Source organism: Panthera leo, chromosome C2 (assembly GCF_018350215.1).
Source record: "Panthera leo isolate Ple1 chromosome C2, P.leo_Ple1_pat1.1, whole genome shotgun sequence".
In the NCBI taxonomy this organism is placed as follows: domain Eukaryota; kingdom Metazoa; phylum Chordata; class Mammalia; order Carnivora; family Felidae; genus Panthera; species Panthera leo.
The window spans coordinates 65080384-65107272 of record NC_056687.1 but is presented as its reverse complement, the minus strand read 5'-3'; the positions used below and the strand labels follow the sequence as shown (position 1 = coordinate 65107272).

General features: G+C 41.6%; 1 protein-coding gene across 2 annotated transcripts in view; it reads right to left on the bottom strand.

Moving 5' to 3' along the window:
• Positions 1 to 26889, bottom strand: part of ARHGAP31 (Rho GTPase activating protein 31) — a 115171-nt gene that overhangs the window by 45357 nt on the left and 42925 nt on the right. For both annotated transcript variants that reach the window (XM_042954628.1, XM_042954629.1), the window contains exons 2-3: positions 4677 to 4779; positions 1385 to 1529 (exon numbers count right to left, since the gene is read on the bottom strand). In XM_042954628.1, coding sequence (XP_042810562.1) covers positions 1385 to 1529; positions 4677 to 4779 — 248 coding nt within the window. The remainder of the gene's footprint in view (positions 1 to 1384; positions 1530 to 4676; positions 4780 to 26889) is intronic.

Genomic DNA, 26889 nt, shown 5'->3' with positions numbered 1-26889 from the left:
TCCCCAGTAGTCAACCACTAAGCCCAAGTTTTTTGTGTTTTGGCCTCATTTTTTTTTTCATTAAAAAGTTAATGTCCTTTTAGTGGATGAGATTTTGAAAGTTAAAGTCTAAAGAGGCAGGGAAAACTATAATCTCATTATTGAAATAAATGGCTGCTAATCCTTTGAACATCTTTTTCTTTAATCACATTTTAATATACAATTATGTATCTGTTCTTTTCCAGGTATCATTATGAGTGTTTCTCTGTATCATTGAAAACTCTTAAATACATTTTAATGGTCCAAGTTCAACATTTAAAATGCATGCATTTAGTCCTATATCATTTTGAACTGAAGAACATTTTATATGCTCAAAGGAAGTTTATTACAGGAGCCATGAGAAAGATTGCTGCCCATGTTAGAGCCTAGATCTGGTCCTTACCCATAATTGCAACTCCTACAAATCTTAATTTCAAGCATCACCTCTGACCACCTCATACTAACAGTCTGTTGACCTCAATAATCCATCAATAATATTTTTTTCACTGTTACACACTGCCTTAAGGCCTCACTTCCCTTCTTATCCAGACAAAATTCCATGGTCAACTATTTCAGTCACTCTCTTGTATATACCCTCATCTTCCTCATCCCCTTTATTAGCTGAATACACCCTCAATCTTGGTTAAATCCAACTGTACCTACTCTGCACCTCCATCCCTGCAGCCAAATGCTCAAGCCCAATTTTTAATGCTGTCTCTACAAACATCCTGTAAGCATTTATGCTTTCTACTTTTCCTATAGGTGCCCCTATCTGGTAACCATAGAGCTGCTGTTTAGGTGTTCTGTCCATCTATCTTTCACCAATCCAACTCACAGGCCTACACTTCCTCTTGGCTGCATTTCCCAGATTATTTTCTTTTTCCAGCTTTCTGATCTCTCTCTTGATTTGGGTTTGTTCTCTCTCCCTTCTCTACCTGCCCACCTCATTCCCAACCCCCCAAAAGAAATACAGAAGAAGTTGCCTGATAAAAATGAACTAGCCGTGAGTGTACATCTGGAGTCCCAGGTTCCTGTCCTGCTGTGTGACCTTGGGCCAGTCATTTCACATCTCTCATTCTTAGTTTTCCCCCTATACTATGAGGTACATTTAGCTAAATAAACATAGAAGTAATTTTAATCCAGCTCTTGAAACAAATAGCCACGATTCTGAAAATTTAAGAAAGGAAAAATTTAGCCAATAGACCCACTACCTTACTTTCTTCCCTATACCATCCTATTTCCATTGCCTGGCTAAGATAGTGCCAGCCCTCTGGTGAGTATTATTATTGTTATTTTAGTGCTGAAACTCTCCTTGGCCCATCCACGTGTCCCACTCAGTAACCATAATGGAAATCCAAACACTTACCGTGAATTTCTCATAGAGCTCATAAGTCAGAAGGGGGTTGGGCAGCTCCCTAAAGTACAGCTTGCAGAGTGAGCCCACACAGTGGATGTCCTGGAGGTACACTTCCCTTGTCAGATCTGGACATTGATCTGAGCCAAACTCTTGCCTGAAACAACACAGACAGAGACATAACAACCTCGGGAACATGTGTTCTATGTAAGCAGCCGCTTGACTGCTTAGGGGTAAAAAGACCCTAAACTGCTGATCTGACTACATTTTGACCTCGATTCAAAATGACCTTCTTTTCCTGGCATAAGGAAGCTATGGGAAGACTTATCAAGTCAGGTCTGGATCTTCCCTGTAAAAGCTGCTGTCATTAGGAAAACATAATGCCCATTTACAAATGGATTTCTCAGCGCATTATGTCTGCAGTTTCAGTTATGAACAGTGGGGAAATATGCAAACAATCCACCAAAAAAGCCTGTTGAGATTTCAATTCTTCCAAAATTTTGTTCCAAATGAACTTTTCTTTCTTGGAGGAGAGACCAAAACCAGAGTGAGTCAGATTGTTATCATTCATCTCCATATACCTACGTCAACAAACTTGTTTTATCTGGAGACTCAAACCCAAGGTTTAAGCAACTATCTTCTTGCTGCTAAATGGAAATTTCTAAGCTGCCTGACAGGGACTCCCACGGGATAGACCAGCTTCTAAATATCTTCTTTTTTTTTTTTAATTTTTTTTTTAATGTTTACTTATTTTTGAGACAATGTGAGGGACAGAATGCAAGCAGCCAAGGGGCAGACAGAGGGAGACACAGAATCTGAAGCAGGCTCCAGGCTCTGAGCTGTCAGACCAGAGCCTGACATGGGGCTCGAACTCACAAACCGTGAGATCATGGCCTGAGCCAAAGTCAGAAAGTTAACTGACTGAGCCAATCAGGCGCCCCATAAATATCTTCTTATAAGCAATGTATAGTGAGGTGTTTGGGAACATCATCAGATTCCAGGCCTTGTTTCTGATTATAAAACATTTCCTTACCAAACTTATGTGAATACACTGCCTCAAATAGTATACACTTACAAGTTAAAAATCTGTTTAAGAAATGACAATTTTCAGCTTTAACATAGAGGAGGAATTAGGTTTCTTGACAGTATTCATTTGGTCAGCCAAGTAGTGGCAAAGTCAACAGGACTCTCGGGACCAGCATTTCAAAACAGCTCGCTGCCCATTTTCCTGTCACCTGGTTCTGGACCTTCAACAAAGGGTGGGGAAATCCCTGATGGTGGCCAAACCTGAAAGGAGCTGAGTGGGGCTCTGAAAAGAAAACCATGCAATGGCCTTATAAATTCACAAGTGTGTGTGTGTGTGTGTGTGTGTGTGTGTGTGTTTCTTTAAGAGGCCAGAACAAGAATAATTTGGAGCTTATTCATTTATTTAGCCAAAATTTCCCTGTCGAGGCTAATAGGGTTGGTCCTTAAATGAAAAAGAATTGGCCATTGCTCAAATGTTCTCCTATGGTACTAACTACCATGTAGTTGGTATATTTCAGAGCTAAGAGTGAAACATTAAAAAGTATTTGTTGAAACTCTAAAAAATGTCAGTAAATTAGTGAAATTATAAAAGCACATAGATCTGTTAAAATCTATGGTTACAATAAGCTGATTAGTTTTGAACAGTCACCAGTTCTCCAGGAATAAAAAAGATGTTTTATTCCTTTGGTATAATTTCATTATAATTGCGATTTGAGGGGGAGGGACAGAAAACCAAGTCAGAGGAAGAAGACAAAAATACATTAACTTTACAATCTATTAAATTCAACAGACTATTCTGGTAACGCGAATGCTTTTATTGTTTCAAAAGTCTACATTTATTGGGGCGCCTGGGTGGCGCAGTCGGTTAAGCGTCCGACTTCAGCCAGGTCACGATCTCGCGGTCTGTGAGTTCGAGCCCCGCGTCAGGCTCTGAGCTGATGGCTCGGAGCCTGGAGCCTGTTTCCGATTCTGTGTCTCCATCTCTCTCTGCCCCTCCCCCGTTCATGCTCTGTCTCTCTCTGTCCCAAAAATAAATTAAAAAATGTTGAAAAAAAAAAAAAAAAGTCTACATTTATTTATAACTAAACATATAATAAATATATAAAAATACCACCTGATAAAACACTCTGTATATATGCTGTATATCTTTTCCCTTTATTTGATATATGTAATACATATAAAACATACACATGTGTTTTGTGTGAAGGTTATTATACTCTTAATTCAATGTGACAGAAATTTCTTCCAAAAAACTCTAGGATAAATTCTAGAATTGTTTAGGAAAAAGCAATACATTTGGAAATAACCCATCTATCCATAGTCTTTTTTTTTTTTTAATTTTTTTTTCAACGTTTTTTATTTATTTTTGGGACAGAGAGAGACAGAGCATGAACGGGGGAGGGGCAGAGAGAGAGGGAGACACAGAATCGGAAACAGGCTCCAGGCTCCGAGCCATCAGCCCAGAGCCTGACGCGGGGCTCGAACTCACGGACCGCGAGATCGTGACCTGGCTGAAGTCGGACGCTTAACTGACTGCGCCACCCAGGCGCCCCTATCCATAGTCTTTTAAATATCAGCCTCGGGGTGCCTGGATGGCTCAGTCAGTTGAGCGTCTGACTCTTGATTTTCACTCAGATCATGATCCCAGGGTCATGGGATCAAGCTCCACTAATGGTGGAGCCTGCTCAAGATTCTCTTTCTCTCTCTCTCTCTCTCTCTCTCTCTGCCACTACCTCTGCCCTTCTCCCCTACTTGTGCTCTCTCTATATAAAAATTAAAATTAAATAAAATAGCAGCCTCAACGAAAGAAATGCACAATCATGAAGATTTGTGATTTCCTGACCAAGTGAAATATCCAATGTTGAATGTGTGCCAACAGAAAAACTCCTATCATCTCCAAGTTCTGAACACTATGTAATTGGGATCTAACTGAACTCTGGGTAGACAAGTGAATGATAATAAATCGTGTTTTCCTGACTTGTATTTTAAATCATTTGAGTTCAGCTGAATCCACCTAAGAAGGCTAAACCTGGTGCAAGACAAAGAAACAGATTAAAAACTCTCAGGAGCTTTTGTTGGAAAGAATTACATCAGACTAGAGGATTTCCTGATTAGATTAAGAACAGTTAGGCATCTGAAAACATCACACTTGATCTTCTGCCCTGCCACCCTTCTCTCAACTGCTTCAGGTTTTTAATACTCCCAATTCTGGCGAACAGAGGTATGGACAGAGGAAGGCTCATGGGAGAATTCTTTGGGGGCTCTTCTTTTAGCTCACCTTAGCCTTTGTATATTTGAGGTGACTCCCGAAAGCCGATAAATTCCATCCACAATGCCGTGAGTCTCTATAAATTCTGCACAGCTCTTCAATACATATGGAACTATGCAAAGAGAAACAATAAAGTATTAGATATAAGTCTAACTGTTCTTTAAAGATATCCTTTTAAAACTCCAGGTAACTTCAAAGAGAAGCAAGTATGGAATGCATGTGAGTTACAAGTGGAAACAATTACTTTTAAATGGTAGATGATATTCTTTTGTATTTAAAAAATCATGAGGTTTTGTTAAACTTTAGAAAAGTCATGTGTTTTAAGAGTTGGTTGGGTTTTTTTTAAAAATTTGAAAAATATGCAAACACTTAGATTTTGAAACCAGCAGTGACCTTGGAAATCCCACAACTCAATCTCCTCATTTCACTGGTTCTCCTAGTGTGGTCTCCTGACCCGCAGCATCAGCATCTCCTGGGAACTTGTTGGACGTGCAAATTCTCAGGCCCTACTCCAGACCCACTGAATCAGAAATTCTGGAGGTGGTGCCCAGCAATCTGTGTTTTAAAAGCTTTCAATGTGAATGCTAGCACGATACAATTGCCTATACTACACATGAAGAAACCAAGGTGCAGATAGATTTACTTACCTCATTCAAGATTATTTGTTGCTTATGAAAAGTAATTAACGTGGGAAAATCCTTATGATATAAGTAGGCAAAAGAAAAATAAGGCACAAAATCAAATATACATTGTGAATTGAGCTATGTTAAAAAAAAACGCAAAGGAGAAAAGACTAAAGATGTCCACCAGAACGTTAAAAGTTATTAAAAGGTCAAAGTGTTAAGGTATTTTTTTTAATGTTTATTTATTTATTTTTGAGAGAGAGACAGAGACAGAGAATCCCAAGCAGGCTCCACGCTGTCAGCACAGAGCCCAATGTGGGGCTTGAATTCATGAAACAAGAGATCATGACCTGAGCTGAAATCAAGAGTCGGACACTTAAACAACTGAGCCACTCAGGCACCCCTGAAGTATTTTTTTAAAGGTGAGAACCGCCCTCCACCAAGACCACTGAGTGGGTCAAACCAGTCATTGATTGAATGGACCACATAAAAGGGACCACCATGGCCTTTGGAATTCCTGCCACTTCAGAAGTTCATTGCCCGGGTAGAAAAGCCTGACTATGCCAACCTCTCCTCAAAGCTGACCCTGATTGGCCCAGCCAGTTCAGTGACAGAATGGCAGTTTTAGGCCTTCTGGATGGCATGGAGAGAACAAGTTTCTTGCCGCCCTGGTCCCTGAAGAGATCCACCTGAGGTCCCTCCATGACAGTGCTGTGAATGGTGGTTTGGTATGGAGCACCAAAGCCTTGGGTGCTGAAGTCTTCAGTCATGGAGGTGGTATGGAACTTCATGAACTAGTGCTTGGGTTAGCACTGTGCCCCCTCTTCCCAAATATACCTAATCCATTAATGCCTTAGATCAGAGTAATGCCAATCCATTAAAGCTTAATGTGCATGATCATGCCTGCACACAATTCCAAGTTGGGCTGGACATTACATACGTAGACACCAGGTGTTCAGACTTAACATTCTTCCTAGAGTCTATATTACAATATTTTTTAAACAATTCCCACCATTTCTTTCAACTACCAACTATAATTTTGGATGTTCAGTAAAATTCATCATCCTTAAAGTATTTCACCCACCTCTCAAAGGCCGTGCACACCCAGGACCATTCCCCTCCAGGACACATCCATGTTTTGCCCTGCTCTTTCATGATTGGAACTGGGGAAAAACTTCTTAGTTATCTTAGGTAGGAAGAGGGCAGGGAATGGACTCAGGATTGGAAATATTGAGACCAGAAACCAGCAAGGTGGAACCACTCACTATTAGTGAATACAAGGTGGGAGCAGAGTGTGGTAGGGGAGGGGCTGTGAGAATGGGGAGGGGTCCAGGACCTCTGCCTGGCTCCACCCAAAAGAGCTATACTCTGATCTCTTTTATGAAATAGTTTTCTCGGTGAGATTTTTGTCTCCCACCCCCATGTTGCTAAATAATAAACAAATAAATAAGCAAGCAAACAGAGTTCAATGTTTAAAAAAAAATGTTTTGCATTTTTGTTTTAATCCCTATTGTGCACAATAATGGCCAACTCTTTCCCTACAGCACCAAGCTGTTGTTTTATGACTGCCACATTTGGTCTATGGTTGAGAACACAGGTCTGAATGTCAAACTGCCTTTGTAACCTTAGGCAAGATACATATGTAATAATTCTGTTTCTCAGTGTCCACATCTGTAAAATGAGGATAACAGTGATTTTAACCTCATAGTTAGGATTGAAGTAATACCTGTAAACATTTAGCACAGACCCTGACATATAATAAGCATTCTACAACAACAGTTATTATTTCTATTTGAAGCTTCTCTGTGATGTAAATTCGTAATTTGTGAGATGTAATCTTGGTGAAAATAATTTACCTCCTCCTATCCAACGGATGATTGGGGTAGAGGGGACCAACCACTTACCAGTCGACACTCATATCTACTATTTGGAATGGCTTCTGTGTCCTTCTTGGATTAAATATTTCTATTTGAAGGTAATTTTGCTTGTCTGAAGTCTCTTTTCTATGCATTTAGGTGTGTTTCTATAACACAAAGGCGGCAGGATCCAACAGTGCACAGATTTTGAGTTAGAGTCCCGGGGCTATGCTTGGCCTTGGTGTGGTCCAAAGCACATCTCTGTACCGAGGTATATGGCTGTTGTGCCATGCAGGGCACAAGTGGACTTAAGAGCTCTGAGTATTCCCAAGAAGGACTCAAGACAAAGCCCTGGATTTGAAGGGCCTTTATGAAACACTCTACAGAAGGTGTAGTGTGGGGTCACCAACCTGTCCTATCCCATTCTCAGGTAGGGCCCTTCCAGTACCATAGCTCTTAGGTGCAGTACCTCAGGTCTGTTTAATTTAAAGGTGGAGAAAACACATTCCCGGATGGAGCCTCCACCACAAATTTACTCTGGCTTTGATACAGAGGCCCTAGAACCTCTCGTCCATAGCTCTGTTTAAACAAGAGGCAAGAGTGAAACAACTCAGGGGAGGAGGCTGTGTTCCGGGTCCCTGAGGAGTGTCAGCTTTCCTGGATTCTTGTCTCGGGCTGAGTTGGAAGATGAAGGAATTCCCCGTCATACTCAGTAAATGGGAAAGGATCCACTGAATCTCCATAATCATCTAGCTTGAGAGCCAGAGCAGTGGTTCTCAGACTGCAGTCCCTGGACCAGGTGCACCAGCAGCAGCTGCCTCCAGGAGATTCTGATACGCGCTAAGGCTGAAGAACCACTAGTCTAGACACGAGTTTCTCATAATTTAATGTGACCCAGGTTACTGGGATCTTGTTAACATGTGGGTTCCAATGGGGGAAGAGTGTCAAGAATTTGCATTTTTAAGAAATTCCAAGGTGATAGGAATACTGCCCCTCTACAGCCCACCCTTAGGGTAGCAAGGGTCTAAAGGTAATACTGGTGAGTGGTGCTGCAGAGGGTACTAAGAGTTTATAGAATTCTGTAGACTATTGTCTCCGGGGTGCAGCCAAATTGAGGACACCCTAGAATTGTGGATACGATAGAAGCTTGACACAAAATAGCTGAGTAGTCATAGATGGAAAGAACGCTTTCACTGTCAGTTTAGGCATGGGCAGGAGTAATGTTAGAAGTCAGAGTCACAGAGCTAGTTTAATTCTGAGGGTTTATCATGGACCCAAAGAACTTCATGTCTCCTCCTACAGAGGTACACACAGTTCAGTTGCTGATTGTGATAGAATGTTATAACTTCTTTGAACTGTTTCACGGATGGTTCTCGAAGACCATTTTATGTTTTGTTTTTCCTGGATCAGCAATCCTAAATGTTAAATTTTAATCCGAGCACAAAATAAATCTTGAGGTGGTTTCTGATAGAGAAGATAATTTTGCCTTTGATTTATGCTTTACAGTTTACACAACATTTTAAAGCCTTTGTCTGATTTGATCCAACCTGGTACAACTAACAGACATTTTATACTTATAAGTAATGTGGGGCACATTACTCAACTCCTCAACTCCTAACTCTTCAAGGATTTGGTGCAGAAAAGTCCTTTCTTTCCTCAACTCCTAACTCTTCAAGGATTTGGTGCAGAAAAGTCCAGCAGTTAAATAATTTCTAAGTCCCCCCAGAAGAAATGTCTGTTGAGATGCCCCAGTTCCCTGTGTGGCCAGGACCTGATCAGATCTAGAGACAGAGATTGGAACAAGCACAGTTTTATTTGGTTACTTATGTGGTCATGGCAACCATATGATTTCATAGTGCAAACTGCATTTGGGTTTTAGGGAAACATGGCCCTCCTTCCCCCCTGTTCTGGATTTTTGTTAAGGTCTTGTACTGGTCAGATTTCATCCCCTCTCTGGGTCCTGCATTCCCTATCTTTAAAGTGAAGTCTAATGGTATGTACACACAATGGAATCCTACTCAGCCATCAAAAGCATATGATAAATGATAAATGATAAAGCATATGGGCAACAGAAGCCAGACTATAAAGGAGTACATACTAGGGGCACCTGGGTAGCTCAGTTGGTTAAGCATCTGACTCTAGGTTTCTGCTCAGGTCCGACTCTGCGTTTCGGCTCAGGTCATGATCTCATGGTTGGTGAGTTCAAGCTCCACATCAGGCTCTGCATTGACAGTGCGGAGCCTGCTTGGGATTCTCTCTCTCTCTGCCCCTCCCACTCTGTCTCTCAAGATAAATAAGTAAAATTAAAAAAAAAAAAAGAGTACCTACTGTACTATTCCATTTATATTAGAAATGCAAACTATAGTGGAAGAAAGCAGGAAGAGGCAGGAGGTAGGAATTGGGAAGCAGTCGGGGAAAACTTTCAGGAATGAAGGATATATTCATTGTGACTGAGGTGCTAGAAGGGACCAAGGGCCAAGGGTGGGTGAAGAAGAATTGACTGTTGCAGGAGGAGGGTAAAAGAGCAAGGGAAACAAGCCGCTGCACAGGGAATAAATCTTCTGAACATCTACTGCCATGCATAGGGCAGAGTGAGGACTTCAAGCAGCATTGCTATGCTGTGAATGGGGCAGCACAATGGCATTTTTTTCAAGAGATGGAGTAAAGATTTCAATTACTTTTCCATTACTCTTGGCCGTCAGCAGAGAACTTCCTAGCTCCCCTCCTGACCCCGGGAATCTAAGAGCTGTCACAGTGGCTCCCCGAAACTTCTCTCTCTGCTAGCTCCTGCGTTTTATTTCTGTCCTACCCTTTCTGTCCTGCAACTCCTTCTCCCTAGCCTTTGGGAGTCTCCGCTTGCCTAGAGGTCGCTGTCCCCCGCAACTTCCCCTCTGATTCTTCCTCCGCCTTGTAATTTCTTTCTACTCTCTTCCTCCTGGCCTAGTGCCGAATTAAAGAGAAATTTGAAAATGTGTGGTATTTATTTTAAAAAGTGTTATGCTGTCTGTTCTTTAAAAAAGCAAAGTAATTGCTTTCTAATTTTCTAAATTTTTAAATATATTTTGACTTTGGCATGTTTTCCTTAGAGAAAAGTTTTTTGTTTTTTGTTTTTTTATTTTAATCTTAAAAAAATTCAGATATAGGGGCGCCTGGGTGGCTCAGGTTATGATATCACGGTTTGTGGGTTCGAGTGCCGTGTTGGCTCTGTGCTGACAGCTCAGAGCCTGGAGCCTGCCTTGGATCCTGTGCCTTCCTTTCTCTCTGCCCCTCCCCCACTTTCTCTCTCTCTTTCTTTCTCTGTCTCTCTCTCTCTCTCAAAAATAAATAAACATCACGGGGCACCTGGGTGGTTCAGTTGGTTAAGCCTCCGACTTTGGCTCAGGTCATGATCTCACGGTTCATGGGTTCGAGCCCCGCGGCAGGCTCTGTGCTGACAGCTCAGGGCCTGGAGCCTGCTTCAGATTCTGTGTCTCCCTCTCTCTCTGCCCCTCCCCTGCTCACGCTCTGTCTCTCTCTGTCTTTCAAAAATAAATGTAAAAAAAAAAAATCAAAAATAAATAAACATTAAAAAAATTCAGGTATAATTCGAATGCTGTAAAATTCACCCTTTAAAGCATATAGTTAAGTGGTTTTTGGTATATTTCCAGAGGTAAGCAACCATCACGTTTCAGAACATTTTCATTGTCTCAATTCCAGGATATTTCCATATATGCAAGCTTATTTCATTGCAGCAATTTTTGTAATGGCACAAGATTGCCCATCCATAGGAAGCTCCTCTTATAAATACTAGAACATCCATATAGTGAAATACTATACAGTTATTAAAAAGAATGAGAAAACTTTCATGTACAGATACAGAGTGGTCTCCAAGGCATATTGTCAAGCAAAGAGAACAAGGTGCAGACAGGCATAATGGTATCCTACCATCTGTTTCTTAAAAATAGAGACTAGAACAGATATGCAATTCATTTATCTATGCATTAAATATTTATGGAAGGACACATAAGGAAGTCATAAATTTAGCTGCCTATAGGAGATGGAACTAGGGGGTGGACTAGGGCTATAAGAGGGAGACTTCTCATTATATATTCTTTTATACTTTTGAATGTTGAACTATAAGAAAAAATTTTTCATAAAAAATGAGATTTAACAACAAAAATGAAATCTAACAAATTTTTTTGCAAGCCTACTCCTACCCAACACTAAGTTGTGAGCTCCTTGGAGACACTGAGGACAATACTCTGTCTCATTAGTCTAGAATAGCATTGAAAACATGAATGCTCAAAATGTTTTGCTGGACAGAAGATTGGTCATTTTTCTCCAGATGGGTTTTCTGTGCTCCATGGATACCTGAATCCCTCAAGGAGAAACACTTATTATGTGTCAGGCACTGCATTAGACGCTCTAAAAAACAAAAAACAAAAACAAAAAACAAAAAAAAACCTGGCATTCCCCATTCTATAATCATAGCCAATCCATGAAATAGGTGAAATTCTCCATTTTGAAAATGTGAAAGCTGATTCTGATAGGTTAAGTAAGGTGCCCCAAATCACACAGTTGGCAAATGGCAGAGTTGGGCTCCCAAACCAAGTGTGACTGACTCCAAAGTTCCTATTTTTTTCATAGTACTATAATTGGGGAGGAATAGAAAAAGCCTCCTTGTCATGAGTTGGTGGCCAAGTGTTGAGACACCATTGAAGAAGAGCTGATTGGTTCTGTGCCCTTAACTATTCAAATGCCTGAAATTCTTCCACTGCAGGCCTTACCTTATGGTAGTGATGGCTTTTAGGCATTCAACACCTAGTGGTTAATATTTATTTTAAAATTCCTCTTGAAGGGGCACCTGGATGGCTCGGTTGGTTAAGTGACCGACTTTGGCTCAGGTCATGATTTCACAGTTCATGAGTTTGAGCCCCACATCAGACTCTGTGCTGATGGCTCAGAGCCTGGAGTCTGCTTCAGATTCTGTGTCTCCCTCTCTCTCTGCCCCTCCCCGACTTGTGCTGTCTTTCTCTCTCTCAAAAATGAATAAATGTTAAAAAAAAAAAAAAAACTAGGGGCACCTGGGTGGCTCAGTCGGTTGAGTGTCCAACTTCAGCTCGGGTCATGATCTCACAGTTTGTGGGTTCGAGCCCCGCGTCAGGCTCTGTGCTGACAGCTTGCAGCCTGGAGCCTGCTTTGGATTCTGTGTCTCCCCCTCTCTCTCTCTCTCTCTCACTGCCCCTCCCCTGCTCATGCTCTGTCTCTCAAAAATGAATAAACATTAAAAAATTTAAAAAAAAACACTAAAATTCTTCTTAAGAAAGTTACAAAAGCAATATATGTTGATAAAAAAATGAAAAACACTTCATGATTCTAAGCTATACTATCAAGCTATAGTAATCAAAACAGTATGGTACTGGCATAAAAATAGACAAATAGATCAATGAAACAGCATCAAGAACCTAGAATAAACCCAAGCATATACAGTCAACTAATATTTTACAAGGGAGCCAAGAATACTTGATAGAGAAAAGATAGTTTCTTTAATAAATGGTGCTGGTAAAATTTGATACTAACATGTAAAAGAATGGAAGTAGACCCCTATCTTACGCTATTTACAAAAATTAACTTGAAATGAATTAGATTTAAATGTAATACCTGAAACTCTTGGAAGAAAACATATGGAAAAAACTCCTTGACATGTGTCTTGGCGATGATTTTTTGAAGATGATATATTAAGTGCAAACAACAGAAATTAAAAATAATCAAGTAGGACTACATCAAACTAAAAACCTTCTTCACAGGAAAAGAAATAATCAACAAATGAAAAGACAACCTACAGAATAGGAAAAAATATTTGCAAACCATATATCTGATCAAGGGTTAATAGCCAAAATATGCAAAGAACTTATATAACTCAAAAGCAAAAAATAAAACAAAAACAAAAATAAACTAAAAGACAAAAAAACACCAAAAAATTCAATTTAAAAATGGACAAAAGTAGACATTTCTCCAAAGAAGATATATGAAAGGCCAACAGACACATGAAAAGATGCTCAACATCACTCATCATCAGGGAAATGCAAATCAACACCAACAACCATGAGATATCACCTCTTGCTTGTTAGAATGGCCATTGTGAAAAAGATACGAGATAACAAATGCTGGTGTGGATATAGAGACAAAAGAAACTGTGCACTGTTGGTGGGATTGTAAATTGGTACAGCCACTATGGAAAACAGTATAGAGGGTTCTAAAAAAAAAAAAAACAAAAAAAACAAAAAAACAGAACTACCATATGATCCTGCAATTTTACTTCTGGGAATATATCCAAAGGAAATGAAAATACTAACTCAAAAAGATATCTGCACCACCACTTCCCCCCCCCCCCCCCCCCCCCCCCCCCCCCCCAGTTCATAGCAGCATTATATTTACAATAGCCAAGACAGGGAACCACCTCAAGTGTCCATCAATGGATTAAACACACACATACACACAATGGAATATCACTCAACCATAAGAAGGAAATCCTGCCATTTGCAACAACATAGTAGACCCAGAGAGCATGATGCTAAGTGAATTAAGTCAGACAAATGCTGTATGATCCCACTACCTGTGGAATCTTAAAACAAACAAACAAACAAACAACTCATAGAGAAAGAGGTCAGACTTGAAGTTACTAGAGACAGGAAGCAGGGGAAGAGGAAATTGGAGAAAGGTGGTCAAAAGGTACAGACTTCCAGTTACAAGATAAGTGGGTACTAGGAATGTCATGTTCAGTATGATGATTCTAGTTAACACTACTATATGACATATAGGCAAGTTGGTAAGAAAGTATTTCCTAAGACTTCTCATCACAGAGAAAAGTTTTTTTTTCTTTTTCTGTTTTCTCTTTTTATCCTAACTATATAAGATGATGGATGCTAACTAAATATTGCTGTTATCATTTCACAATATATGTAAGTCAAACCATTATTCTGTATACTTTAAACTCATATAGTAATGTCAATTATATCTCAATAAAACTAGAAAACATTTTTAAAGAATAAAAAAAAGCTGGAAGGCAAGAAACAAAGATAAAGACTATAGACTGACAGTGTCTCTTTTATACCACCCTTTCCCAAATCTTAAATGATAAAAAATAAAACACATTGATATGTTATTAATAGTAATTACTTTTAGGTGGTAGAAAATAAATGATTTTTGCTTTTCTGTATTTTTAATTTTGCTTTTCTGAATTTTCTATAATAATTTTTTTAAAGAAAGACATGGGTTTTTGAAAAACAAGTTTCATTAAAGAAGTCAGAGGGCCTTCTGAAGTCAGTGAGGCAATTTCTAGATGTTGAAATCTAGATGTTGAAACCCCATTGAGATAATTACTCCTTGTTTAATAGAAGTATTTGCCTGACCTGTTGGCCTGGTGTGGCCAAGGACTAGCTGTGTTCCACAACTGAGCTCCTGATGGTGGATTGCATTCTGGAGACCCCTGCCCTTCCCACTTTTAGAGTCTCAGATGCTAAGTCAAGTCAGCTCTTTCTTGTAGAAGTATCCAGACCGGATCCTCCCTCTGGTGCATATCCTTGACTCACCCCAGCCACTATCAATGCACCTACTCTCTCCCAGTGACAATGATTCCCCTTGAAATGTGTACAGAAGCCATCTAGCCGAAGGGTCAAGAAGGTAAGACCTTTGTCCTCAGGAAGACAAGAAAGGAATGGGCATAACTGTGCACCTACTTTGTGCTGATCCCTGAGCTCTATCCATTATTTATACCCAACGCACAACTACCTTATGAGGGAGGAATTATTCCTACTTTATAAGTGAGGAAACTGAAGCTCACAGGTATAAATAACATGGCCAGTATGAAAATATCAAGCAAACTATGTTAAGGGCTCTAGAGAGGCACAAAAAATGTGATAGAAGTCCTTCTAAAGAGATTACATATGGTAGGCGAGGTCAAGCAGGGTTTTTATGTGCTGAACAAAAAGAGGAGACTGTGTGCATTTATTTATAGGGTGCCGACGGTACAGGGAGACCACACTAGAGGGTGCTGAGACAGGACCCTCACCCTGAAGGGCTCACATGTTGTGACATAAGTGGATAAAGAAGGGCAAATCCAGGCTATGCAGTAAGAACTCTAACACTGGTTAGAGGGGGTGATTTGAGATGCTATGCTGCGATATGATACAACATGATGTAATATATACAATACATGCAGAACACTTGGTTAAGCACCTGGCATATAATAAGCACTTAGTAAATGCCACCCACTTTCTGGTACAGGGAATGGTATAAACAAGGTGGGAAAGCAAGAAACAATGTAGTGAATTCCAAGAATGCTGACTAGACCAGTCTGGTGGAGAAGAGTTCAGGTAAATTAGGGGAGTTCTTAATGACAGCCCAGGAAGATTTTGTTCTATCTTGAGCTCCACTGCCAGACAAATCTTTCTAAAAAAAAACTAACTTGATGATAAAACTCCCCTACTCTGGAACATTCAGTGGCTCCCTGTTGCCTGTAGGATGATGTCCAATCCCGGCAGCTCTAGGACCAGACTCAGCTGTCCCATCAGGGCTGACCCTTGAATTCTTCCGGTCAAGGGAATAATAGTCCTTTGAGAAAGCTGAGTGGGGAGAGGAGATCCTATGAGGGAAAAGACCACAAACCTATTGCTCCAAAAAGAAAAAAATGAAGGTTAGTGGAAAGGACCTCTTTATGCTTTATTGAGAATGAAAGAGAAGGTGATTCTAGCTGATTCCTGAAATTTCTTTGAGTTAATGGGCAAGTGGAAACAGCCTCAGTGAAGGTGGGTGTTGGGGAACGGAGGTGGCTGTGGCCCCAAGGAAGGACAGTGCCGGGTAGAGAAAAAGGGTGGGGCATGATGACAAGACTGAGGAGGTCCTACATAGCCTGGGGCTTAGCTGGCCCAGCTCACCTTGTACACAAGAATAGTACAGAAGGATCTCATTCCATTGCTGAAAATGGAGGCCTCTGGACTTTGTGTCATTTGTAGACTTTTTTTTGGCTCATCCTTCCTACTTTCTGACTTTGTCCCCAGGGTATTTGTGGGGCAGACATCACTCAGTTCATGGGGCTGACCTTTCAGTCACCCCTAGCATACTCCCAGGCCTAGCTTGTGAGCATCAGTTTCCTTTTCATTGCCAACAAATCATTTAAATACTCAATTTAACTGCATGAGGACCACAGTCAGCTTCAATCACACGATCAAGATTTTGTTTCCTGGACCAACAGCCCCTCTCTTTCTTGCCACCTGCTCCTTGGGATGCCGCGGATAGAGGCTCTACCTCGGTAATAGATAAAGCAGATGATCATATGTGCCTCGAGAGAGAGTCCCAGGGGAAGAAGGGATAGGAGTCCAGCAGGGTAACAAGAGATAAAGAGGGAAAATACACCCACTTCTTGAACTGTATGCTTCACTAACACCAATCATCTTAAGAATGAGGACAATGTAACTTCTTCTCTCATCTATGTCTTGGCCACATTTTTTTGTTGTTGTTTTTTGTTTTTACATGCCTAGTGGGTGGTCATGGGATGCACTCATCAAATGCTGTGTGGGGTATCATGCTTAACAATCATTATTTCACTTAATTCTCAAATTGTCACAACTCTGAGGTATAGGCATTCCTATTCCTATTTTATAGATGGGCAATTAGGATTCAGTGTAGTTGGATGACTAGTCCATGGTCAAACAGCTAGTGGCAAACCTAGCATAGAATTATAAGCCTGGTTGAATCCAAAGTTCATACACTTTCCAGTACATTTTGTAACCTCCAAGATAGGGAAACTGAGGCACATCCCAGGCATGGGGAAGACCAGAAAGCAGCAGGAAGCAGAGATGACTTCCTGTCCAAGAGCAACCCGATGATGGAGAAGGATATAAAACAATGAGTCAAGACAGCTGGGTTTTTGCTCTGACCCCCAGGTACTAGATTTCAGACCTCTGAGGAGAAATAACTGTTCCTTTTATGAATTCCCCCACAGGTAGTAGGTGCTGGGTACTTATCAGTTAAAGCCTCATGAATCAGTTCTTCCAGGAAAAAAAAACAAAAACCTGCCACTCCCAGCCCCAGACTTTCATCTGTACCAGGAACAAGTTCTGGATCTCGATGATTGCTAATGTTCCTTTCAGGTCTTACACCCCATGACCTGTGAATTTCCTGGATGAAGCTAGGCTAGAAATTTAGAAGGCAGACTTCACTTCTACCTGCAGTGTTTGAGTCCACACTTCTGCTGGTTTATATCTAGGTCTTCAAGGCGAAACATGAGCATGAGTGTTAGTTTTGTTTCTGTTTCTTACTTGTATTATTGACTCCCCAACTTGCCCTTCCCATTTGAATAGAAATTTGTGTTAAATAAATATAAACTTCTCTCTCAGAAGGTCTACACATATCTCCTTTTGGTATGACTGGGCTCCTATTAGCCCAATGTGATTTTTATTAACATGGATACTGGAGTCCTCCAGGAACTTAGCTTTAAATGGTGCTGAGTTCATCTGAAGGCTCCTTCCCCACCCCCACCCCCAACTGATGTGACCATGCCCTGAGGGTGAGAAATACCTTCTCTTGCTTATTGTACCTTCTGGTTTCCCAGGAGGCTCAGCTTCCTAATGGTTTCCAGACCCATGGCACCATGGGTTCTTTTCATTTCTGTGTTATTCTAAAAATCAATTATGCTGATGAAAGATGAGGAGCATTTAGAAAAAAACAACTTCATCACTGGCCCTCTAGGTCTATGCGAAGAAGAGCCAGGTAGTGCTTATCAGCTCCTCGCTGTACCCCCTGTCCCAGCATCCTTTCATTTCCTGCCCAATATTCCCGAGCCACAGGCAGCCATTGTTTCCAGAATAGCTCTGCTTGGAAGCCTGGGTACCTTGGCCTCCCAGTGCTTCCTGTTGTTACAAGGCCTCTCTTTCCTGCTGAAAACAGCCGCACTTCCCTGCAGTATGTAACCCTTTTGCAGCAACTCATTTCTTACATGAGCTTGTTCTGTGCTTGCAAATACCAGGCACACATTCAACCTATTTAATTTAACTTTCTTTCTAAAAGTTATGCTTATGCAAGTACTGCAAATGTAAAAAATATAAAAATATAGAGAAGCATAGGAAAAAAAAAAAATCACCAAATCTCACCCATTCTATTAGCACTTAAAATCTCTTTGGTGTTCATACTCTAAAACTCTGCATCATGCATCTACATACACAGAATTTACCCAGAGACTTAGGGCTTGAAGAGATGCTCATTCCCAATGGTTGAAACAGAGGCAAGGAGGCCTGCCTGGAAACCAGCCTCCCTGAGGTTCTCATACATGAACAAGCAAAAGGCCTTGGCAGCTTGAGGAAAGTACGGACTCCAGGAAATTCCTCCTCAAATTCTCAGGACTACTTTTAGAGAAACTCAGGGAGAGATTGTCTTTAAGAAGTTTGTTAACAGAATTTGGGAGGTGGAATTGGGGAGGTGGCAGAGGGGTGACACTGTTGGGGTGTTCAGGGATCAGAATCCCCTCAATCCATCTCACTGCCAGCTGCCAGAATGAGATTTCAAAAACAAAGATCTGATGGTGTCTCTCCCTTGTGAAGACCAAGGTCCATAGCAAGGCCAGCTGGGTCTTTGTAGTCCCACCCCCAACACCACTTTCTCTAGTCCTGTCCAAGTTCCGTGAAGACCATGGCTCATCCCTTTACATTCTCCTTCCTCCTTTTGAAATGCACCATCCCACAACTTTCCTGTAACCTCCAATAGAATAAGTTGCCAAAAACAGGACACAAGGCTCTGCTGTATTTTCTAGAATTCTGGATGTTATTTTAAGATGCAAATCAAGATATCCTAATTTCTAGGAGTTTCTATTTTGTGGTCCCAGGGAACACGGTTGAGGCACATGATGTAGAGTATTTTGGAGACTAACATTCACCCTTTCCCCAACTTTTTCTATGACTCAGACACATCCCAACAAAAAGATACGCTGCTGCAGAGGGACTGCATGTTTACCTCTGCAGGTAATGTACTACTCTTCACATAAAATCAGGCAAAAATTACTAGCAATCTGTGTTTTGCTAAAACAGCAAAGGATGATGACATTCAAGTTTTTATCTTGAGGCTTTGCAACTCAAAAATGACCTCCTATTCTCTGAATGTCTTCTATAAGGAATCAGTATTCATTCAGAGACTGGATATTGCAATTCCCAGAACCTGTTCACTCCTCTCCTTACTCACCACTGTTATACCTCTGTCTTTACAAGAAATTTTCACCAGGTGTATCTAGAATTAAGGCCCTGTAATGAAGATGACACAGAAGACTGCTGTCAAATTTCTGGACACTTCTTAGAGGAGGAGGCAGTCATAAATAGTATATAACAGATGTAAACAACTACTAAAGAAGATACTAGTTTACCACTCAGATACCCTCAGTTCTAGAGTTAGAGGAGCTAGATATCAAACAGACCTCTTTAGCTTTAAATTTCTAAAACTTCTATTCTCACTTTTTCCCGTAACAGCTGGAGAAAATGTCAGCTGTCAGATCTGATCCAAGGGTAGCCCAGGGAAGGGCAGCTTTTAAACGCTAAGGCTCAATCCTGATCCCTTTTTGGGCACATGGAAGGGGTCTGGGAGGGGTCCGGGATGCCTCCAGGGCATTCTGGACACCAGCAGGCAGCAGGCCCTCCTGGGTACAACACACTAGGAGTTCCAAATGGAGACTAAGTCTCCATTCAAACTTGCATACAAGGAGGCCCCTGTAAAGCTTCCATCAAGGAAATAATGGCAAGAAAGTGATGTTTTAAAAGATCAATCAGGATCAATTATGGTGAGGAGAACCAAGAGGTGGAGAGACTGTCTGGAAAAAAATCCAGGCACTGAAGGACTCACCTCCAGTCACTTCTTCTGGCAAGCCATCTCAGATCCCCAAAAGGAGGGAGCACTTGTTATATAGTTTTAAAGCAACTGATATACAGTTAATACTTAACTGAGTGGCTTTTGTTTTTGTGTTTTTAAACATCTGCTTTTTATCTATTCTGTAAACTCTGTGAGGAGCTATTCCATCTTACCCAACTTACCCTGCTCATGACCTCAGCTTACAGTCTAGTAATTGGCCTGTTCCCAAGGAGCACCTGCAACAAGGCAGCATATGCACGTGGAGGAATGAATGAAAGGAAAGTTTGGCCCACACGTGCAGACATCAACTGGACCTCACGTGGGACGTGGCAAGATGTCATCATCTTCATGAAGATCAAAACAGAGGCGAAATGCACCTTTGTCTCCTGTGAGTTTTTCCTTCCCAACCCCTTATTTATTTTCTCCTTCCCAGCCACCCCATCCCCACCCCCAAGCACTTACTCCATACTCTATTCCTGCTCTCCATTGCCTGGTCGACCAGAATCCTTGAATTTTGGAAGGCAGCTATGCTCACCACTATACCATCAATGTCAGAATCCTTGAATTTTGGAATGTCAGAGCTGGAAGAGACCTTAAGATTATCTTGTTGAACCTGCTTGATTCAGTCCCAGGTAAACAAGGCTCCGGGAGGTTTGGGGACCTATTCAAGGTCACCCAGCTCTACAGTGGTAAAGTCCTAGAATTGGAGACAGCCTGAGAAAAGAGGGCAGGAGTACTGAAAAGTGAGCAGGATTTCCTCTCTTTTCAATTCTGAGGATTAGGGCTTAAATATCTTATAGGCCTCCCTCTGTCCTAGACTAACTAACACTTTGGTGTCAGAAGTAATTTAGGGCATTTACTTTTAGGCACACCCTTAGCAGTCAAACAAATTAAGTGTGTTTATTGGATCCCTATGTGTAAAACACTATGCCAAACTTTTGGGATCCAAAGAAATATCTTATAAGGCGCTGCTTATGACCTCAGCTTACAGTCTAGTTAGTTCAATTACATGCAGTTAAATTGTGGGTAGAACAAAAATGTCAAGAAGAGCCCTTTCTTGTTCATTCTACAGCTGTCAGGCAGGAGTCAGTTGGGTTTAATGATATCTTTCTGGAGACAGAGGAAAGGGAGTCAGCTGCCAGAGACTATCTCTCCTCTTCTACAAATTTGCTTTCTCTTCCTAAAAAGTGAGTAGCTGATCCTCAGCAAGAAGGAGGGCTTTGTTTATTGTTTTAAAGACCTCCTGATTCCTGTTTAATAGGATGTAGGCTTGCAATGAATTGTCCCAGGCTCAAGTTCCCTGAAGAGATGTGGAAGTAGCAGGCTGTGAAGACACTCTCAGAGCAGCCTGTGGCCAGCCCATGGGTGTGGGAGGGTTGCCTCAGGCTAGGGACTCTGAGAGGAACACAGAGGAAAGCAGACCTGAGCTGGTTCGGGAGGTTCTGGGGGACTTACTGAGAAGATCAACTCTATATGGAGGGCAGAGCAGCCCTGGGGTCACAGAACCCAGGCAATGTGACCAGTTCTCAATCCATGGGATCTAAGAGAGACCGGAGAGGGCAAGCAGTGGGGCACATGGGTGACCACAAAAAAGAGGTGACCAAAGGCTGAAAGAACCTTTCATGACTTAGTCTCAAGCACAGACTTCACGTTGGTCATGTCCCAACGTTTTGGTTTGACATCACTTGCTAGCTCACTTAGTGGCCATCTCTCACTTACCTTCCCTCAAACATCTGGGAACAGGGACAGATCAAGGAAGAGAAAGGAGTCCCTGCCCTAGTCCTCTTCATTATTTAAGCTATGCTTGTGTCCCACTCTCTCCAAGACGGCTTCCCAGATTCATTTGTCAGTCAAGTATTTTTTGGTTCCCACTCTATGGGTCGGCGGTGGGTGCTAGGGTCAAGAACACAATGGAAAGCGAAACAAGAGGCCCTATATCTTCAGGGATTTGAATCTAGTGGGAAGGAATTCATTGAAATTAGTCTCCTCTTCTACTGTTCCTCGTTAAGGGAACAAGTTCTAAAGCCATTCTGCCTAGGTTCAAATCTTCCCACTACCCCTTTCTACTGGTGAGACCCGGGCATCTCTCCTATAAATTGATGCCGTAATCCTGGTGTCCTTGGTTGGTTCCCGTTTATGCCCGTTTTCCGTGTAACTACAAATAGTAATCCCCGTCACTTAAAAGTGTTTCCCAATTTGTGTAAAAAAATGATACGGTTACCTCCCTTTTAATGTTCAGTTTCCTTATTTATAAACTGTAGTTAATAATAAATCTCATAGCTGTGACATTTAAATAAAATAATCTGCAAAGTGCTTGGAACAATATCTCAGTAAAGCCCCCAGAAAATATTAACAATTGCTATTTTTTTTAATGTTTATTTATTTTTGAGAGAGAGAGAGAGAAACAGAGAGAGGGAACATGAGTGGGGAAGGGGCAGAGAAAGAGGGGGACAGAGGATCCAAAGCAGTCTCTGTGCTGATAGCAGAAAGCCCAATGCAAGGCTTGAACTCACAAACTGTGAGATCATAATCTGAGCCCAAATCAAGAGTAGGAAGATTAACTGACTGAGCCACCCAGGCGTCCCGCCATTGTTGTTTTTATTGAGATTATTGTACCTTTGGACTTTGGTACTCTAGACTGAGTGGGTCCTTATATCAGGGACTATTTTACTCCTCTTTGAATTCCTTGGACCCAGCAACATGCCCTGCACAATGGAGATTATGAATCAAAGTCTACTCAAAGGCACCAGGCCAGGAGCGCCTGCATGGCTCAGATGGTTAAGCATCTAACTCTAGATTTCAACTCAGGTCATGATCTCACACGGTGAGATCTAGCCCTGGTCAGGCTCTGCTCTGGGTGTGGAGCTTACTTGAGATTCTCTCTCTCCCTCTCTCTCTCCTCCCCTCAGCCCCTCCCCCACTCTTAAACATTTTTTTTCTCTTTAACGACAACAACAAAAAAGGCACCAGACCACAGACTTTAGCCATAGTAGGGTAAACTCACAGAATAGTAGATTGGTGGTCTGTCCAGAGATGCTGCTTCCTATCTGGTTTCAGACAGAAGCACAGGAAAATGGAGAATATTGTCCTAATTCCCTTTCTAAGTAGGGCTGCCAGATAAATACAGAATACCGAGTTAAATTTAAATTTCAGATAAACAAAAAATAATTTTTGGTATAAGTATGCCACCAATATTGCATGGGATATATATATATATATATATATATATATATATATATATATATATATGTTTGTTTATTTTTGAGAGAGACAGACAGACAGACAGACAGAATGCAAGCAGAGGAGGGGCAGAGAGAGAAGGAGACACAGAATACGCAGCAGGCTCCAGGCTCTGAGCTGTCAGCACAGAGCCTAACCAGGGGCTCAAACCCACGGGACTGTGATATCATGACCTGAGCCAAAGTCAGATGCTTAACCAACTGAGCCACCCAGGTGCCCCAACATGGGACATATATTAAAGCATGACTTGGGGCACCTGGGTGACTCAGTCAGTTAAGCATCTGACTCTTGATTTCAGCTCAGGTCATGATCTCTAATCCATGAGATTGAGCCCCTAAGTCAGACTCTGTGCTGAGAGCAGAGCCTGCTTGGGATTCTTTCTCTCTCCCTCTCCCCACCTCTCTCTCTCAAAATAAATAAATACACTTTAAAAAACAGAAACAAACAAAACATGATTTTTTTGTTTACCTGAAAATCAAATTTAGTTGAGTATCTTGTATTTTTATTTGCTAAATATGGTAACCTTATTTCTGAGTCAATTTCCCACTCTTGGCTGTTGCCTGGCCCGCAGCAGTGTTCCCTTTCAACCTCATATTCACAAGGCCACTGCCACAAATCTTCCCTTTGCCTTGTTGGCCAACCCTAGACCTATCCATGAGGCACCACTCATGAGTGAGCTCACCCCAACATGAGGGGGAACTGAGAAAGGGGAGGAGCAGCAGGTATGGGTGTCAGGGAGCCAGAATTCTCACTGGTCAGAGGAACCTGGATGTCCAGAAGGGTCCATGGCTCTCCTCTCTGTTGAGATAAGGGAAAGCTATTTCCCCACTTGGTCTCTGGGAGAAAAGGGATAGCAGAGATAAAGCCAGTCTTGGCATCTAATCAGGATTTCTCTTCCCATACGTTTGTCTACTAAGCCTGTCTCTGCATGTTCCCACCTCCTGGTGGCCCTTCTCCTTGGTTACCAAGTATATTTTTGATGATATGAGTCTACGGGTGGCTGGGGGTATCTTGGCAGCATTCTTCAGAAAAGGAGGGAGCAAGAAACCAGGGTATCTCTGAGTTTAGGAAGTATAAATTTGTGGAGTACCATCTCCCCTTGCTCCTCCTTTCCTTCCAATCTTTACTTAGGCACTGGGCTTAAATAGCTCATTTGTATTATTCATTCAATCCATACCTGCAAGGCAAGTATAAGTCTCCTCATTTTACAGATGAGAAATCAGGACCAGGAGTTTTATTCCCTTGCTGAACATCACTCAGTTTGCAAATGGTGGAGGCAGTGATTAATCTAAGTCTCGCTGACTCCAAAGCCCACTCTTTAACCAGCCTCCTACTCTGCTCCTCTTTCGGAATTCACCCTCATACCTACTAGATTCTCAATAACTATTTCCTAAACGAGTGACAACTGAATGAGCCACACACACCTTTATAGACCCCCTAGACAATGTTCAGCAGGAAGATGACTTGTCGTGATGCGTTTAATAAATTTTTAAAAATTTTTTAATGTATATTTATTTTTGAGAGAGAGAGAGAGAGAGAGAGCAGGGGAGGAGCAAAGAGAGGGAGACACAGAATCTGAAACAGGCTCCAGGCTCTGAGCTGTCAGCACAGAGCCCGATACGGGGCTCGAACTCACGAACTGCAAGATCATGACCTGAGCCGAAGTGGGACGCTTAACCGACTGAGTCACCCAGGTGCCCCTAATACATTTTTTATTTTAAAAAGTCACCAGGGTATAATTTGTGATTAAATATTTCATGGCTGCTAATATCATTACAATCCTCTGTATATTTGTTTTTAAATTAAGATATTGTGGTTATAGGTCCTGAGTTCCACAGACTTTGATGCTCCTAGTTATGTTTTACAATTATTATAGTGTTTCGGGGGAATGTATTCCCTGTGTAATTCAGGATTCAGCTGGCTTTTTGGGAAATCATCCTTGTGGGATATTCAAATCATAGCCTCTGGCTGGTCCATGCCTTTTAAAAAACTTTACTAAAACATGCTCTGACCTTCAATTTTATATGAACCAGCAGTAACCAACGGTCTCTGATAGGTCTGCGTATTCCATTGAGAAATTTATTTTTTCTTTTGATGTTGATGTACATTTGGTATTAATTTTTTTCTCAGTGTGTTTCCATTTACACACGAATGACCTCAGTCTGGTTTTAGCAGAGCACTGCTAGAGTTGTATGAAGATGCAGGGCTTATTAACAGAAAAGTCCTTGAAGCTGCTGGCCTAGGATAGAAGTGCTTTCTCAAAGCACATACATTCATACCACACATTCTGTTAGACGCACACATACACACAAACACACACACACACACACACACACACACACACACACACACTGAGTCATAGTACATCAGGCTGTGAAACACAGAGGGACGCTACTTTAAGGAATGTGACAATGAATATGACAAAGTAAAACAATCACCATCTTCAGAAAAAAGTGGCAGGGACCTGGTTGGGTACAAGCTGTGATATCCAGCCTGGAATGGTTTCGATCAACATTCCAGGAGTGCCCACAACTCCTAAGTCTGTGTCAGAAAGTGAGAAGACATCTGGAAGACCCCTGAGAGGTAGCAGGAATGTCTTGCACACAGATTTCTGGTGGTTATATAATAATATCAGCGATGGGTTTTTCAATTGAGGTATGTATGTGCTTGGATAAACATTAGAATACTCAAGAGAAGAACAAGGCAGAATAGTAAACATGGAATTGTCTCCGATATTCTTGGCCATATGGTGAACAAAATTAAGCTGCTCCAGAAAGTCACTTAAATTCCTCCTGGAGACTGCGGCCTTGGCTGCATGACAATATCCACACCCACGCTGAGAACTAGGCCGAGTACCTCAAATACATGGGTTTTAACCTGAGCTTCACAACACCCTGTAAGGTAAGAATTAATCATTCTCATTTCCAGAGGGGGCAACTGAGTCTCAAAGAGAGAGGTCCCTTGTCATATCACACAGCTGGGAAGTAGCCCAGACACTGTCCACCTCACATAGCCACTGCTAGTCAACTGGTGATAGGGTCAAATGGTGCCGATTTTCATAGACACTAGAGCTACTCCTATATCTACTTAGTCACCGAATCCTACTAGAATTATATATGGCATTTGGGAGAGATACATCTGGAGACCTTTGTAGATCCCCAAATTTGGGGATACCACCAGAGCACTTAATTTGTATGATACAATGAAGAGAACAAATTACCTTAGGAGATGGCTACTGGGGTCAGCGAAGCTCTTTTGCTGGCTAAGTTATTAGTCTCCATACGCCAGACCCTCAACGTGAGCCATAAATGTGTGGCTCAGCAAAATAAGAAATGACTACATGACATGTATCTCATTGCGGTTTTAGTTTGCATTTCTCCGACGACTAGTGATAATGAAGATCTTTTCATGTGTGTATCCATCTGTATATCCTCTTCAGTGAAATACCTGCTTGTGTCTTTGGCCCATTTTCGAATTGGATTGTCTCGGGGGGGGGGGGTTGTTTGGTTTAGTTTTTCCCCACTGCTAAGGTTTGAAAGTTCTTTATACCTTCTATATACTAGTCCTTTGTCAAATGTGGTTTGCAAATTTTTTCCCCTCCTCTGGAGCCAGCCTCCGTTGCCTTGTAACCAGGGT